A 16,552-nucleotide genomic window follows, 5' to 3' on the forward strand; every position below is an offset into this window, starting at 1 on the left:
CTCTGTCAGGCGTGCTGGACCGAGGGGGCGGAGCCGGCGCGGGGGGCGGGCGCTGCACCCCTCGCGCATGCGCAGCCCCTCGGACGCGCGCTGCAGGTGAGGCCCCGGCGCTTGGCGCCTTTGGGGCGTGCGACGTGGGCTCCTCGGCGGAGCCTGAGGGGTGCGTGTTTTTGGTGGGTCTGTTGGGGGGAAGCCACGCTACGGTTCTGGGGTCAAGCGGAGCATACTTGGGTGTCTCTGGCTTCAGGTCGCCGGAAGGAGTGCGGCGCGGGCAGAGCTGTTTCCGGGTCGCTGGGCGGCCTGGGCCCGGCAGCCTGGGCCGCGCTGCCCGCCGGGCGCCGGCGTCCTGGGGTCTCCGGGGCGGGGGCAGCGCCAGGGACAGCCGGGAGCGGGGTGCGGGCCAGGGTAGGACGCGGGGCTGGTTGCTTGGCCCCCGCCCGCCGGCTCCTGGAAGACTTGTTCGTCAGAGCCAGGGCCGTGGTGCTGGGGAACGTGGTTCTCCACGTCCGGACTGTGCGATTTGGCTGTGAGCATAGCCAGCGCCAAGCAGGCCGTGTCCGCGCGGAGAGGGCCCGTGGCCGGTCGTGGCGACCAGCGCGCACCCGGCTGGAGCTGCACGTCTGCCCGCCAGCCAGCCCCGCTGGCTCTGAGCCTGCTGGAGAGCGCGTCATTTCCAAGGTCACCCCCACCCCGCAGTCCTGCCTGTCCTGTGTGGAGAAGACAGTCTTCGGTGTTTGCTTCCCACGGTTCACAAACCTGACTTTGTCGTGAACTTGTGTGCCCTGATGGTTTTTACTAAGTGGGCTTTATCCTTTGTTAAAACACATGGCCTGAGGCTGGCGCTGCTGCGTAGCGGGGAGTGACAGCATCCCATATGGGCACCGGTTCAAGACTCGGCTGCTCCACTTCTGATCCAGCTCCCTGCTATGGCCTGGGAAAGCAGTGGAAGATGGCTCAAGTCCTTGGGCCCCTGCACTCGTGTGGGAGACCTGGAAGAAGCTCCTGGCTCCTGGCTTTGGATCAGCGCAGCTCCAGCCGTTGCAGCCATCTAGGGAGTGAACCAGTGGATTAAAGACCTCTCTCTGTCTCTGCCTCTCCTTTTCTCTCTCTGTAACTCTTTGAAGTAAAAATAAATAAATCTTTAAAAAGAAACACATGTCCTGAAGCTGAGGGACTTGGAAGGTGAAACATCTATATTTGATCTATAAATATATCCTTTTAAGAAAGATAAATCTGTATTATACAGTACTTTTGAGCTTTTTCTTTTAAAAAAAAAAATATTTACTTGAAAGGCAGAGTGACAAAGATCTTCCACCCACTGGTTCACTCCCCCAAATACCTGCAACAGCTGAGGCTGGGCCAGGGCAAGGTTAGGAGCCAGGAACTCCGTTCTGGTCTCCTATGTGAGTGGCAGGGGCTCAGCCACTTGGGCTGTGTTGACTCTGGTACTATGGAAGGCTGGAGGCGCTGTAAAAAGCAGTGGTTTAACCTGCTGTGGACAGCATCTGCTCTGAGCTTTATTTCTTGGAACACTTAGCACTGCTTTCTCCCAAGAAAACCAGTATTGTGCTTGGATTCCTGAAACGGGAACTTTTGGTGTAGTGCCCCTGACCTGTCTCTTGATTATATGTAAGCTCTTTTGTATGGGTCTTTTGCTTTATTTAAGAACAGTAAGGATTTCATATTTGGTCCCCAGGGTAATCACTATAAAATGAGAAAAGGGGTTTTTGGGGAGAGGAACACCTAGTAATGATTAGCAGATAATCCTTCAAAAGGATTATATTTAATTACCTCCACCCTCAGGCATGAAAAGGGATCAGAATAGACTAAGTGGCCACCAGTGAGCAGAGTGCTGGAGTTGTAGAGTATTAGAGAATGAACCACCTCTTGACAGAGAATACATAACTGACAGAACACACAGAGGAAAGTATCAAAATTAGATGAAAAACTAGTGGTCCTCCTGTTCTTGACTTTGGTTTACAAAGCCACAGAGTAAAAACTCAAATTTACACACTTCATATATTCAGTGAGTCCTGTATTCTGTTTTCTTGTTATGCAAGAAAGGGGTGGGAGTAAAGAGAAACGGCAGGAAAAACGAGACCCTTTCTCTTTTTTCTTGTTTAGTTTTAGAAAAATACACAAAATATTTTAAATATTTTTTAAAAATTTATTGATTTATTTATTTGAAAGGCAGAGTAAGAGAAGAGGAAGAAAATCTTCCATCTCCTAGTTCAGTCACCAAGTGGCCACAATGGCCAGATGGACTGGACTAGGCTGTAACCAGGAGCCGGGAGCTCCATCTGGGTCTCCCACGTGTGTGGTAGGTACTCAAGTACTTGAGCCATCATCCGCTGCTTCCCCGGGGCATTAGGAAGCGGAGTGGCTGGGACTCAAACTGGCACTCCGATGTGGGGTATATGCATCCCAAGCTGGGGCTTAACCTGCTGCACCACAGCACCTGCCCCAAAATACTTTTTGGCTAGCACAGGAAGAGAATCACGATCTAAGTTTTGACCCTTAATGGGTCATTGTTCTCAGTCTCCCCGACTGGCCTATGGGGCTCTTGCATAAAAGTTATTTGGAGTGCCAGTTTTCAGGTAGATTACTGGGGTTCCAATCCTACATTTCCTAAGTCAGAATTTGAAGGTTGGGGAGTGGAGAATTGAAAGCTTCAGGAGCGCATTTTAAAAAGATGTGTTTTAAAAATGAATTAAGTACACCAAAAACAACCTAGAGACTTTCCATCACAAATTCACTCCCCAAATGGCCACAATGGCTTGGGCTGGGCCAGGCTGAAGCCAGGAGTCTGGAACCCCATCCGGGTTTTCCATATGGGTGGCAGGGTCTCAAGTACTCAAGCCATCATCCACTGCCTCTCAGGATGCATTAGCAGGAAGCTGGATGGGAACTGTTAGTGGAGATGAGTGGTGGGCTTCTTGTCTGTGCAAGAAAGAATTCAGGCCCCAGAGAGCAACGTAGCAAGTTTTACTGGGGACAGGGCATCCTTCAGAATGGAAGGGACAGAGAGAGTGCCCACTCAGACTGCGGAAAGCGAGGTTACATGGGTAAATGCAGAGAATACACCTGGCAGGCCGGGCGGGTGGCTCAGGAGAGCTGAGTGAGCACGCAGTCTTTGTTCAGACTGTGGCTTCTAAGAGAAAGGGTCTCGTTTTTCCTGCTGTTTCTCTTTACTCCCACCCCTTTCTCCTCCAAGACAAAGGGTTTGCTGAGTGTAAATTAGGAAAATTCCCCCCCAGGTTTGGGGAGCTCTCCTGGCCCAGAGCAGAGGAGCGTCCCCTAGGGGCCTGCCTTGGAGGAAGGCTGTGAAGGTTCCATTGCTCCATGTAATCAGGACAGGTACCATTTGGTCCTGAGGAGAGAGGAGTGTCCTGGGGAGCTTTCCTCTGGAGAGGGCTGATACCACCTGGCAAGTTATCTGAGTCTGGGCGGGACTTTGAAGTGTACATACTGGGCTTTCTTTTCTGAAGAAACTATTCACTTCAGGCGCCTCACACACACACAGGCTAATTTCTAACTTCCTACCAGAACCAGAGTAGCCAGGACTTGAACTGGCTCTCGGATATGGGATACCAGTGTCACAAATGGTATGTTAACCACTGTGCCACAGTCCACAGTGTTGGCTCCCAAATGTGCACTTTTTCACAAGGCTCTTGGGTGATGCAATTAAAGTTATAAACAGCTCAGAACAGTCAGGAACAGAACCAATTAGTTTGTTGCTCAACTTTCTAATCAGCTCTAGCAAAATGCTTGCATGGCACATAGTATGATAGATGCATTATTGAAGAACTTCAGCCCAAAACATCTAGACTCCCTATGTAATACCATTACTTTTGTAGGCCACTTTACAAAGAGCTTTCCCGTTAGATAATCATCTCTTAGTTTCTAGTTCAGCTAAAAAAGTTGATTTGACCTAACTTGCACCATTCTGTGTTTATAGACAATTTGAGAAACTTCGTTTCATAAATAGTTTTCTTTTTACAGTGCTTTCTTGAATTTCCTTTCTGTACTTTACCCAATCTTGTATCTTTGGTTTATTATACCCATTAGGCATAGAGATTGAAAAATTAGGGGCCGGCGCTGTGGCTTAACAGGCTAATCCTCCGCCTTGCGGTGCCGGCACAGCGGGTTCTAGTCCCGGTTGGGGCAGTGGATTCTGTTCCGGTTGCCCCTCTTCCAGGCCAGCTCTCTGCTGTGGCCCGGGAAGGCAGTGGAGGATGGCCCAAGTCCTTGGGCCCTGCACCCGAATGGGAGACCAGGAGAAGCACCTGGCTCCTGGCTTCAGATCAGCGAGATGCGCCGGCCCCAGCAGCCATTGGAGGGTGAACCAGCGGCAAAAAGGAAGACCTTTCTCTCTGTCTCTCTCTCACTATCCACTCTGCCTGTCAAAAAAAAAAAAAAAAAATTAGGTACAGGGGCTGGTGTTGTGGCATAGTGGGTAAAGCCATTGCATGTGATGCTCACATCCCATGTAGGCACTGGTTCGGGACCTGGCTGCTCCACTTCTGAGCCAGTTCCCTGATAATGGCCTGGGAAAAGCAACAGAGTATGGCCCAACTGTTTGGGGCCCTGCTACTAACGTGGGAGACCTGGATAAAACCTCTTGTGCCTGGCTTCAGCCCAGTGCTGGCCATTGTGGCCATCTAGTGACCCAGTGGGTGAAAGGTATCTCTGTAACTGTTTCAAATAAGTATGTAAATCTTAAAAAAAGGATAAAGTATAGGTTCTTGGAACACATCTAAAACAAATATGTTGTGACTTTGGGGTCTTATTCCTATACAAATGAACTGATAGTGAACTGGTTATTTTTATAGAACTGGCAATGGAGTTTAAATATACTCATTCAGTTTTATACCTATTTATTAAATTTAGGATGGCCCGTTCAATGGAACCACTGGCAAAGAAGATCTTTAAAGGAGTTTTAGTAGCTGAACTTATCGGTATTTTTGGAGCATATTTTTTGTTTACAAAGATGAACACAAGCCAAGGTAATGATAATTCAGAAATTAATGCTTTCCAGAGGGGTATACAGTTAGTTAATTCATTTTAGGTGCTAAATGGCAGTGCTATTTTTGGAGAAATTGCTTCTTCAGATTCTTTGCTTTTTTATGGTCAAAAGGGAGAAAGCCAGGTCTTATTGTAGACCAGATCGTTGTTACTTCTCCCTTAAGAGTTCAGTTTCACATCTCCAACGTTCTTCTGTTGGGATAGGTAGAGCAGGTAGCCTTGTCTTGGCTGTGTTTGGGAGCAGAATGGGGAAATTTACACTTCATTGTTCAGAAGACTGAGAAACAGGTGGCACTGCTATACTCTTAGAGTAACCAGTTTTCTCTGGCAAGCTACAGTAGTCTTCCTCTGCATCAATAGTGGGTACCAAAAACCTTTCCCATGCTACTACTAAAAGTACTTTTAACATTTTGTAGGTAGAAATTGTCTTTTATAGTCCTCAACTTTTTTTTTTCTTTTTGACAGGCAGAGTGGATAGTGAGAGAGAGAGAGAGACAGACAGAAAGGTCTTCCTTTTTGCCGCTGGTTCACCCTCCAATGGCTGCTGGGGCCGGTGCATCTCGCTGATCTGAAGCCAGGAGCCAGGTGCTTCTCCTGGTCTCCCATTCGGGTGCAGGGCCCAAGGACTTGGGCCATCCTCCACTGCCTTCCCGGGCCATAGCAGAGAGCTGGCCTGGAAGAGGGGCAACCGGGATAGAATCCACTGTCCCAACCGGGACTAGAACCCGGTGTGCCGGCACCGCAAGGCGGAGGATTAGCCTGTTAAGCCACAATGCCGGCCAAGTCCTCAACTTTTTAATTAGGGAATGCTGCTTTTTCTTTTCCTAAAGCAGGGAATAGTCATGGAGTGGTGTCCACTCTTGAAACTTGTCACTTGTCTTCTTCAGAGTACTTCACTCTAACATTGTATTAGGTAGGGTGCTATTGGATGTTCATAAAGTCTACACTTTTCAACTCTAAGGATATAAAGAAAACACTAACAGTATTTAAAAGCAAAGTTGGAATCAATTTCAAAATATGGGTATGATCTTATTTCTAACCCCTTCTCAAGGTAAAATGGTATAAAAACAATTCATACACTTACATAGGGAATTATAAATTAACACTGAAGATTTACTTTCAAATATGCTCTAAATAAATCATATGATATATATATATGTGCCAGATTTTAAAAAGTCCAAAATATAAGGCAGTTACCTACTAAGGCAAGTGCAAATGCGATCTTACCCAAAAAGGTAGAGTTCCTAGATTACCAGAAGGCCCTTAAATTTCTGACCTATTATCATATAGATCCTAAAATGCTAATTTATGTGTTAATATAATGAGTTTCTGATCATGTCTAATTTCAGGACTTTCTTTTTTTTCATCAGATTTCAGGCAAACAATGAGCAAGAAATTTCCCTTTATCCTGGAAGGTATGTTTTTCCTTTAAACATAAGAGCACAAAACAACTTTTTCAGGTAATCTATAAATTAACTTTTTTATTACTAAGGAGTAAATGACCTTGAGATACATAAATATCCAATAATTCTATTCATCCCCATTTTAGTTCCTTTTGAGACTACAGACTGGAGAAAACTGCCACCTAGAGTTACCTGGATGAGAGCATTAATTAGTTAGTGGGCTAGATTCTTAATTCTTCTGGTGGTTTAAGACTGTAGACTTTGGAATAAGATACAACTGTGGTGGTAATAAAACCTTTGGTTTTAAGACTGGTTTTATCTAAAGTTCGCTAACTTCTCAGAGCTGTTTCTCTACCAAGCAGAGTTAATCCCTACTTCAAAGAAATGTTCAAGGACCTAATAAGGTGACATTATGTTAGTGCCTGGCATAATGTAATGCTTAATAGTGCTCATTACAATTAGTGGAGATGCAGGAAATATGTAATTCTATCCTCTCGTCTTATTATGCAGCAACATGGGGAAAGATCGATTTTCCTCAATATAAGTCTAATTTTGTTTTACATAATTTTATAAATGACAATTATTTTTATTTGTAGTTTATTACAAATCCATTGAACAGTCTGGAATGTATGGGATCAGAGAACAAGATCAAGAAAAATGGTTTAACAGCAAAAATTAGGAGTAAGTAGAATTTTTAATTGATAATTTAATAACCCTCATTTCCTTTGCTTTTTAGCTTTCTGATTGAGTTTCAGCCTCTTCTTTTTGAAGTTTTTCTTTTTCTTGATGATACTTTTCACATCTCTGTTGTGCAGCCAGTTATCGCGCTCAGCCTCCCACCTCAGTTGTTTGAGACCTTTGGGAGGAGAAGAAAGATGAGCCCACCACTTAGACTCCAGATTCCCAGAGCATCCTGCTGAGTGACAGGGACTTCTGGTCTGCCAAGGCTGCAACTTCCCATCTCCTATGCAAACCCACTGCTTGTGCTCAGTTTTTTTTTTTTTTTTTGTCAAAGACTAATGTTTTACCAATAAAAGATAAGGGAAGGAAAAGGAACAATTGCCTTAAAGACTTTCTTTTCCTGGAACACTTTTATTTGTAATAGAACAGAAACCAGTAACAGTCGGAATCAGAAACACTTATCAAACTCATATTAAAAAAAAAAAAAAACTAAGAAAAATGTGTTTGGTAGTTTCTTTTCTATGGTCCAAATACTTTTTAATTCTTCATGCTCTCCAGAAGGAGAGATGAAAAAACTATTCCTTCTAGATTCTAAAATATTATTAAAAAGGTCCTCCAAAAATACTCATATTCTTGTTCTAATTCCAGGCTATTTTTAAAACATTGGTAAAAAATTCAAGGTACTTACTTGCATTATCTTTGTTAGCCATGGCATTCAATCCGATGTTATCAAACTTGGACCCCATATTTTCATCCAATAGGTGGCCAAACTTCAAAATAAAAGGATAAATTTATTATAAAACTTCAAATAACTCAGAATAGTTAATTTATTAAAGCAGCATGTTAACCCTACCTCTTCAGCAGATACAAATAGGCTGGAATCACTGACGTTTGTTTTCTTTTTTTTCCTTGGTCCTAAAAAAATGTAGGTCTAGGTTATTCAAATGCAAACAATGATTTTGGAATGCAAATTTTTCAACATAATTTTTATTAAAAATTACACTTCTATAAAAACATGATTACTGTTATCTTGTCACTGTTAGGTAGCTGGTGTTGAAAGAAAAATAACAGTATACCTATTTTTTTAAAAACCAATATACTAGTAAATTGTTTAGATGAAATTGTGTATTCCTGTTTTTCAGATCTGACTACTATTCAAAGAATAATCTTAAACGAAATACCATAATATCAGGCAATATTAACATTTCAAAGTTGTGAAAGATAGATTTTGAAATATGCATCTTTGACATCAATGTCTCTAACAGTAGTAGAAACACTTTTTTTTTTAAAAGATTTATCTGAAAGGCATCATAATAGAGAAGAGGGGGAGGGGGAGAGAAAGAAAGAGAGAATATGAATATCTTCTATCTGCTGGTTCACTCCCCAAATGGCCAATGCCAGGAGTTCGGAGCTTTGAAGTTCCTTCCAGCTCTCCCACATAGGTAGCAGGTACTTGTGCCATCTTCCACTGCTCTTCCCATGTGCATTAGCGGGGAACCAGATGGGAAACAGAGCAGCCGGGACTTGAACTGGTGCTCTGAAATGGGATGCTGGCACCAAAGGTTGAAGTCTAGTTAATTGCTACAACACTGGTCCCAAAACACTTTTGAAAAACAGCTTTACTAAGAATTACAAACCATAAAATTTAGCTATTTCAAGTGTATTAATCCAGTATGCTTTGCTAATTTACAGTTGTTCATGACCACAATCCAATGTCAGAACATTTCCATCAGCTCTTTAGATCCTTGGTGTCCTCTGTAGTCATACCCTCATGGCACCTCTCATCCCCCATAACTGCCTGGGTCTTTTCTGGCTATGTTATATAATAGCCCATTCTATGGCCACATTTTGTTTATCTGTCGGTTAATGGGCATTCAGGTTATATCCACTTTTTGGCAGCAATAGATAGTACTGCTATGAAAAATAGTGAACAAATCTTTGTGTAGACATATTAGAGCTGCAAGGTTTATTTATTTGAAAGCAGAAGAAAAAAGAAAGAAAGAAGAGAGTAGAAAGAAGTAAAGCAGCCAGGACAGGAGCCAGGGCCCACGGAGTGCCAGCATCACAGATGGTGGCTTAACCTGCAATGCCACAATGCTGGTCCCTGAAGCTACTTTTGATACAGTATTTTCTAAAGCATTTCATCTTAATTTTTATTAAGGTGAAATGTTACCTAAGAACTGTATAAATAGCCATTGTACTGTATTGCCTTCTTTCTTTTTTTTTTTTTGACAGGCAGAGTTATACAGTGAGAGAGAGACAGAGAGAGAGGTCTTCCTTCCATTGGTTCACCCCCAAGATGGCCGCCATGGCCGGCGCTGTGCCGATCTGAAGCCAGGAGCCAGGTGCTTCTCTTGGTCTCCCATGCGGGTGCAGGGCCCAAGCACTTGGGCCATCCTCCACTGCACTCCCGGGCCACAGCAGAGAGCTGGCCTGGAAGAGGAGCAACTGGGACAGAATCTGGTGCCCTAACCTGGACTAGAACCAGGAGTACCGGCGCCACAGGCGGAGAATTAGCCTAGTGAGCTGCGGTGCCAGCCTGTACTGCTTTCTTAAGATTTGTTAATTCTTAATGATATCCAACACTTGCAAAAATAGAATGATAACCTGCCTCTGCCTCCTTTTAGTACTTTACCTTTTTTCTTTTTTGTTTCAATCAGTTTTGTCAAGCATCCTTTAATCTACATCCAAAACTATTACTGACTGCATTTTTAGCAAAAACTTAATACTGTCATCTTTTACCAGCTCCCTACAAGTGTTACACTGCACAGCCTAATCTTACATAATTTAAACAATGTTAGTGAACAGATTGAGAGAAAGAATTTATATCTCTTTTATGTTAGATGTGGTGAGATCAGAATTGCTTTGTCATGGTAGCAAAATAAAATCTCATTAAAGAAAAGAAAATGAAATTAAAAGGGGACATGGATTTTTACAAGAGTCAAATGGCAAAAATTAATGATTGAGAAAAGGAGTAAGACAACAGGTGAGTGGAAAACTCAGGGCTTACATAAAATTCAAAGGTTTAAAGATGAAAAAAAAGGCGATCTAGAAATAAAATCTGAGAAGGAACTTAAGAGAAATTGAAGGTATATATGTGTGAAATGACAGTTTTTACATATTAAAAATAAATTATAAAAACAACTGCATTGTATTACACAATTTAGAGAAACTTATTTCACAAAATGATAATGAATATCTTTCACGTGCATGCTTCACAGGGCTTTAGAGATATTAAATACATTTTTCATACCTTGAAATGACCCAGTGAAATCAAAATCATCTGTGTCTTTTCTCTTGCTTTTCTTAGTACTGATGTTGGAACTGACTTCTTCAAGTTCTGTTAAGCAAAAAATTTTGTGATTAAGTAATTTAAAAACAGTACAACTGGAAAATCATTCAAGAGATATGCTGGAATCTGCAATCCAATGGTAAGGTACTATACCGCTATTCTATGTGGGTTCCAGAATTCCATTTGTACTGGCTTGGAAGACAGAGATCAAGACTAAGAATAACTGGTATGGTTGCATATTTTGTGCAGTTATTTTTACCAGACAGTTTTATTATTGAGACCAAATAATATAAAACTCCTTAAAATAAGAAACTTCTGCTATGGTCCAGAGTAAGTAGCAAGATGTTAGACAGGTGTGTGAGTGTACACTGGAAGTATGCGAGAGGACAGGCCAAAGAGACAACCTTTGGCACTTTTCAGTAGTTTACAATGATAAAATATTCATCCATGTTATAGGACTCTGATGAATACTAAGTTTTATAAACTGCTAATTACTATTCTAACATTTAAGAAAGACAACATAACAGCTCAACTGATATCATACAGCAAAGCCAAGTGTTGATTAAAATGAAAGTCTAGAACTCAAAATTCAGCTGCTTAAAAGAAACAAATAAAAACTAACCCATAAAATCTTAAGTTCCAAATGGAAAAGGTTCTTCTTAAATTTCTAGCTGATACATGAGTATTAGTTAATACAATGAGTATTAATACAAGGCTTTATTTTAAAAGTTGACAGATTGAGGAAGAAAGGAAGTTGGAAACTCTTATTTAAAAACAAACAAACAAAAAATGCTGGGGTCAGCACTGTGGCATAGTGGGTAAAGCTGCTGGCTTTGGTGCCAGCGTCCCATAGGGGTGCTGGTTCGAGTCAGGCTGCTCCACTTCTGAGCCAGCTCCCTGCCAATTGAAGAAGCTCCTGGCTCCAGGCTTTGGATTGGCCCAGCTCCATTGTGGCCATATGGGGAGTGAACCAGCAGATCAAAGATCTCTCTGTCTCCTCCTCTATCCCCCTCTGTAACTCTGCCTTTCGGGTAAATAAATGAATCTTAAAAAAAGAAAAATGCTTACCTGGAACATCCTCACTTTCATCATCCAACACATCCATGAATGTTCCTCCATCTTCATCAAGTTCGGCAAATTCTTCATTCATACTTCCTAAAGAAACTTCGTCATCATCCAGGTTATCGAGTTCATCATCACTGTCCTCTGAATCATCGTCTGCTGTGTTACCCTTAGCTCTTCTTTTTTTTTTCATGTTGCTAGAGGAAAAACAAAACAAACTTGTAAGAGGGCAGCATTTTTCAAAGTGTATTTTAGGGACTACTTGGATACTGGGTTGTTAAATGACATAAAGGAGACCTATGACCACTTGGTAAATACACTAATGTACATGTATCATAAACATCCAATATTAAAGTGCTGTGCCTACTCCCTAAACTTACTGAATACATTTCCCCTGTACATCATATAGTTTAGTAGTCTACTGTTCTGAAGGGAAAGATGGGAAATGCTAGGAACAGAATAGAGAGAAGACTGAAGAAAGTACTTTACCTAGCAAAATCAAGATCATCTTTTCCAGGAGTAAAACAGTTATCATCTTCAAATGTGTCTGCCAGAGAACAATATCCAAATTGTGAGAAATAACAAACAACAAGGTTGAAACATATATTATATCTGAATTATTGTTATCATACAATAATGATTTGTTTATGATGAATAAACACCAAAATAATCCAAATGTGATTCACTGGTGTGTTTTGTTAATGTTTATGAACCTGTGAAATACTGATCTTAAACCCCTAAACCAAAGTGAATTCTAGTTACTTTCAGCTTATTTCTATATTTATAATTTCTATATTATTTCTAAGATTTACTTATTTATTTGAAAGTCAGAGTTACACACAGAGAGAAAGAGAGGTAGAGAGAGAGAGGTCTCCCACCCGCTGGTTCATTCCCCAATTGGCCGTAACGGCTGAAGCTGCACTGATCTGAAGCCAGGAGCCTCTTCTCGGTCTCCCACATGGGTGCAGAGGCCCAAGGACTCGGGCCATCTTCTACTGCTTTCCCAGGCCATAGCAGAGAGCTGGATGGAAAGTGGAGCAACTTGAACCAGCACCCGTATGGTGCCTAGCTGGCATTGCTAGGCAGCAGCTTTACCCACTACACCACAGTGCCGGCCCCTCTTTCTGCAGTTCTTAGTGGAATAAGGGCAAATATAAAATAAAATGATATTCAGTAATTGTAGTTATTTTTACCCCATTGAAACTGATTTCTGGGGCCAGCGCTGTGGTGTAGCAGGTAAACCCAACATCAGTAGTGCCGGCATCTCATACGGGTGCCAGTTTGAATCCCGGCTGTTATACTTCCAATCCAGATCCCTGCCAATGTGCCTGGGAAAGCATTGGAAGATGGCCCAAGTTTTTGGGCCCCTGAATCCACATAGGAGACCCAGAAGAAGCTCCAGTCTCCTGGCTTTGGATTGCCGCTGCTCCAGCCATTTGGGGAGTGAACCAGTGGATGGAAGACACTGTCTGTCTCTCTGTGTAACTCTGCCTTTCAAATAAGTAAATAAATCTTTAAAAAAAAAAAATTATTATTTTAAGAAACCCCGATTTCTAGTAGGTATAATGCAATGTATAATAAAACTGGAATTATGTAAGCCTTTCCAATTTTTCATCTATTAAGTTTTGATTAAAATTCTTCTAGCTCAGTGGATTGTAAAGATAAGAGACTATTGATAGAACAGTACAAGGAGACTATAAACAGTAAAGTGTTTTCTATTTTATAAAATATTTGACCTTAAGCGTGAATACATAGATGTAAATGATTTTTTTCTCACACAGACTATATAAAAGTACATTCACATCCTCTTTTCTGGAGCACATGTGAATGAATTACTATATGCCAGCAAAATGTTTACTCCTCCATTGATTGGCATGATATTCTTTGTTAGATTGGTTTTTAAAAACTAAGCTCACTTCTACTACTGATGTTCCATGTTCTATTAATAGTAAGAGGATCTTAAAAACTGAAGTCAGTACAAACTAGTTACCAATCATCTTTTCAAATTCTTCATCATCCACATCTTCTATACTGTCTTCATCTGCATTTCGTTTCTGTTTCTCTTTAACAACAGCAAATTTTTTGTAATACCTAAAATAAACACATGTTATATAACTGGTAATTTCATGAAAAATCCCATCAGTATGATCATAGCACCTAGAACCAGTGACAAGACAAAATTGTAAAAGCTTAAGGATTCTCAATTAGATATAAATGAGCAAAATTTGTATATAATATACAAATGATCTGAATTCAACAAAATAGTTGGAAATTTCTGAAATGTGAAGTATAATAAATTTCAATGATTTTTAAAGTTTCCTAAAGGTACTCACTTCATCTTAATCAAAATAGCATAGTAAAAGGCTACTTCAACTTCATACTAATGATTTAAGAACATAAAATGTGGCTATAAATGACCTCAAATCACAATATTTGAACGTTAGCCCTATTCTGGTTAACACACAGTAAAGTTTCGCATTTGCAGATGGAATCATATGTACAACATTATTCACATTAAATGTTTTAGAAAAGCAAATCAAATCAAACCTAATTAACCAACCAACCAGATTAACAGGTACATTACTACTTCAAGGCATTAGTAGTAATACTAGTGGATTTAGGACTTATTTCTATACTAGCTCAATGAATTTTGCTGATTCTGCTGTAAGGTCATTGGACAAATTACAAGTTATTTCATTAAAGTAATATGAGTGTTAAATAATTTTTTATACCAAAAAAATTAAAACTCAAATTCCATTCAGATTCAGAAAGCAGCATTTATGTAAAAACAAAATCCCAAAATTTACTTTTAACTTCACTAAGACTCAAAATGATTCATATATAAATTCACAAAAATGGATACTGACATATCCTCTAGTCTTTAAAATGTGCCAATATTTGTGAAGCATTTTAAGAAAGCTAATAATCTGAATTTTAACAGTTCCCCAAATGAAACTATATTACCTGTGGAAAAACACTTCATCGACTGGTATTTGGCTTTCTTCTTTTGCAAGGAATTCCTTACTGTTCACTAGAAAAATTTAAGCATTTTATTATCTTTATGTTACTCTGGCACCCAAGATTACATATGGCACATCTACAATCTTAAAATCTGAAAATGTAAGGGAGGTGGATAGAAGAGATCTTAACAGTGCAAAGCACAAATGCTGGAAAAGCACATGGAGAAGACCCAACATTTTAAATTATTCAGTGGCTACAGTGAACTGTTAAAATCAAATAGGGCTCTCACATGTCTTCCACTTGCTTATAAACATTCTCCTATCTTCTTGGTTTCAGCTGTCTCAATGTTATACTTACCAGCAAGACTACGAATATCATTTATAAAATGTTTCCTTTTTGGCTGCATCACAACACTGTCTGTGTTTTCTGAAATGCAAAATCATGATACTATAATGTAAAACTTAGTTACATGTCCATATTGTTCATTATGTTTTTCAATAATGAAAACCAAGTAAGTCATTTAAAAGAAATATACCTTTTCCTTTATGTGGTTTTGGATTTCGGTACACAAATCGATCCAAGAATCTCATTAGTGTGAAATCTTGCAGTGGGTCCCCTGAATAGTGAATATAATTTCCCTGAAAAGGGATTGAGAGGAATTGTTTAAGAATTCAGCTCAAAGGCATAAGTATACAATAATGACACTTCTAATCTCCTTCTCATGCACATTTGAAAACATTAACACTGCTGATTTTATGGATAGGTAACTAGTAATAATGTAGGCCATCTAGCCATTAACCAGCAGCCAAACCTTGAAAACAGCAAATGGGAAGGGGAAAGAGGCAATCCTTTTCTAGGAGGGCTAGAATGTAATGAATAACTGTTGTGATTTTCTTATTCTTGTCTGAATATTTTACTTTACTTACCTGAAGGATGGTTTTTGCAAAAAGGGATACAGAAGGATGAAAATGCTCAGATAACTAAAAAGAAAAATGTGAATAATGTCAATATTTCTAAGGTTAACTCTTGCTATAATTTAAGAGAACCCAAAACATTGAACTTAAACCAATAAATACATTAGAAAAGTGATCTTACAACATCTTGCTCTCAATACCATTTTATACATTTAAAGATTAAGGAATCCAAGATCTTGTATTTAAATGAGTTATAAGATTGATACCATATTTTACATTACAACAAAATAATTAAGTACTTAACAGTTCATTTCAAACAATGATAAACCCACTGTGTATTAATATAAATAGCACATTTATGAAAAATAATCCAAGCAAAAATATAGTGAGAAGAGTAGCATTATTTTACAGTGTTGCAAATCTCTTTAATGTCTGGCTTTCTTTTTTTTTTTTTTTTTTTGACAGGCAGAGTGGACAGTGAGAGAGAGACAGAGAGAAAGGGCTTCCTTTTGCCGTTGGTTCACCCTCCAATGGCCGCCGCGGTAGCGCGCTGCGGCCGGCGCACCGCGCTGTTCCGATGGCAGGAGCCAGGTGCTTATCCTGGTCTCCCCTGGGGTGCAGAGCCCAAACACTTGGGCCATCCTCCACTGCACTCCCTGGCCACAGCAGAGAGCTGGCCTGGAAGAGGGGCAACCGGGACAGGATCGGTGCCCCGACCGGGACTAGAACCTGGTGTGCCGGCGCCGCAAGGCAGAGGATTAGCCTGTTGAGCCACGGCGCCGGCCTTTAATGTCTGGCTTTCTAGAACACAGTAGATTCTTTTTCTGTTCCTACACTGTCATTTTATTTGGAATATATGAAGAAAGTCTGGCCTCACACAGATGTGTAGCTGGAAAAAGGAAGATGTATTAATAGTGCATACTTTTAGATTACACCAAAACAAGGTTAGTTTATGATACAGAATCTGAAACAATACTCAATTGGGTTTTTGCACTAGCCACTTGCATTTCATTATACATTACCATGAAGACTGCACTGTTAGTATCACCACTCATATTAGAAAAGGTTTTTACATACTGAGAAACAATCAAGTTCAAGGCAGTGGTTACAAGATTTCTAAATTTTAAATATTTCCTTGAAAGCTTGAATTTATTCATTGCAAGAAAGAAGTGTCAGTTATTTTGCCTGAAATAACAGGTTCAATTTATTAGTTT

At 40.5% G+C, this 16,552-nt stretch overlaps 2 protein-coding genes across 7 annotated transcripts in view; one reads left to right on the top strand and one right to left on the bottom strand.

Moving 5' to 3' along the window:
* The first annotated feature begins 48 nt into the window (after window positions 1-48).
* CEBPZOS (CEBPZ opposite strand) lies at window positions 49-10,368 on the top strand. Of its 6 annotated transcripts, none has more exons than XM_062209269.1 (5): window positions 49-96; window positions 4,891-5,006; window positions 6,396-6,440; window positions 7,025-7,109; window positions 9,345-10,368. In XM_062209269.1, the coding sequence occupies exons 1-4, from the start codon at window positions 68-70 to the stop codon at window positions 7,105-7,107; spliced, it is 273 nt and encodes a 90-aa protein (XP_062065253.1). In that variant the 5' UTR covers window positions 49-67; the 3' UTR covers window positions 7,108-7,109; window positions 9,345-10,368. The 6 variants fall into 6 exon arrangements, with proteins under 6 accessions (XP_062065253.1, XP_062065254.1, XP_062065252.1 ...); XM_062209270.1 differs by lacking the exon at window positions 9,345-10,368 and adding an exon at window positions 8,252-9,337; XM_062209268.1 differs by lacking the exon at window positions 9,345-10,368 and adding an exon at window positions 7,244-7,738.
* Window positions 7,047-16,552, bottom strand: part of CEBPZ (CCAAT enhancer binding protein zeta) — a 22,303-nt gene continuing 12,797 nt past the window's right edge. Inside the window, exons 6-16 of the mRNA XM_062209266.1 lie at window positions 15,351-15,404; window positions 14,960-15,062; window positions 14,782-14,850; window positions 14,428-14,494; window positions 13,454-13,554; window positions 11,953-12,010; window positions 11,470-11,660; window positions 10,363-10,449; window positions 7,963-8,024; window positions 7,798-7,879; window positions 7,047-7,284 (exon numbers count right to left, since the gene is read on the bottom strand). Of these exons, the coding sequence (XP_062065250.1) occupies window positions 7,145-7,284; window positions 7,798-7,879; window positions 7,963-8,024; window positions 10,363-10,449; window positions 11,470-11,660; window positions 11,953-12,010; window positions 13,454-13,554; window positions 14,428-14,494; window positions 14,782-14,850; window positions 14,960-15,062; window positions 15,351-15,404 (1,014 nt within the window). The 3' untranslated portion in view covers window positions 7,047-7,144. The remainder of the gene's footprint in view (window positions 7,285-7,797; window positions 7,880-7,962; window positions 8,025-10,362; window positions 10,450-11,469; window positions 11,661-11,952; window positions 12,011-13,453; window positions 13,555-14,427; window positions 14,495-14,781; window positions 14,851-14,959; window positions 15,063-15,350; window positions 15,405-16,552) is intronic.

This window comes from Lepus europaeus, chromosome 13 (assembly GCF_033115175.1).
Source record: "Lepus europaeus isolate LE1 chromosome 13, mLepTim1.pri, whole genome shotgun sequence".
Lineage (NCBI taxonomy): Eukaryota > Metazoa > Chordata > Mammalia > Lagomorpha > Leporidae > Lepus > Lepus europaeus.

What these genes read in the sequence shown, in the direction of transcription:
- CEBPZOS (XM_062209269.1), top strand. Translation starts at nt 68, where the DNA reads ATGCGCAGCCCCTCGGACGCGCGCTGCAG. An exon ending in CCCTCGGACGCGCGCTGCAG is followed by an intron (nt 97 to 4,890) that starts GTGAGGCCCCGG and finishes TATTAAATTTAG; the next exon opens with GATGGCCCGTTCAATGGAAC. An exon ending in AAAGATGAACACAAGCCAAG is followed by an intron (nt 5,007 to 6,395) that starts GTAATGATAATT and finishes TTTTTTCATCAG; the next exon opens with ATTTCAGGCAAACAATGAGC.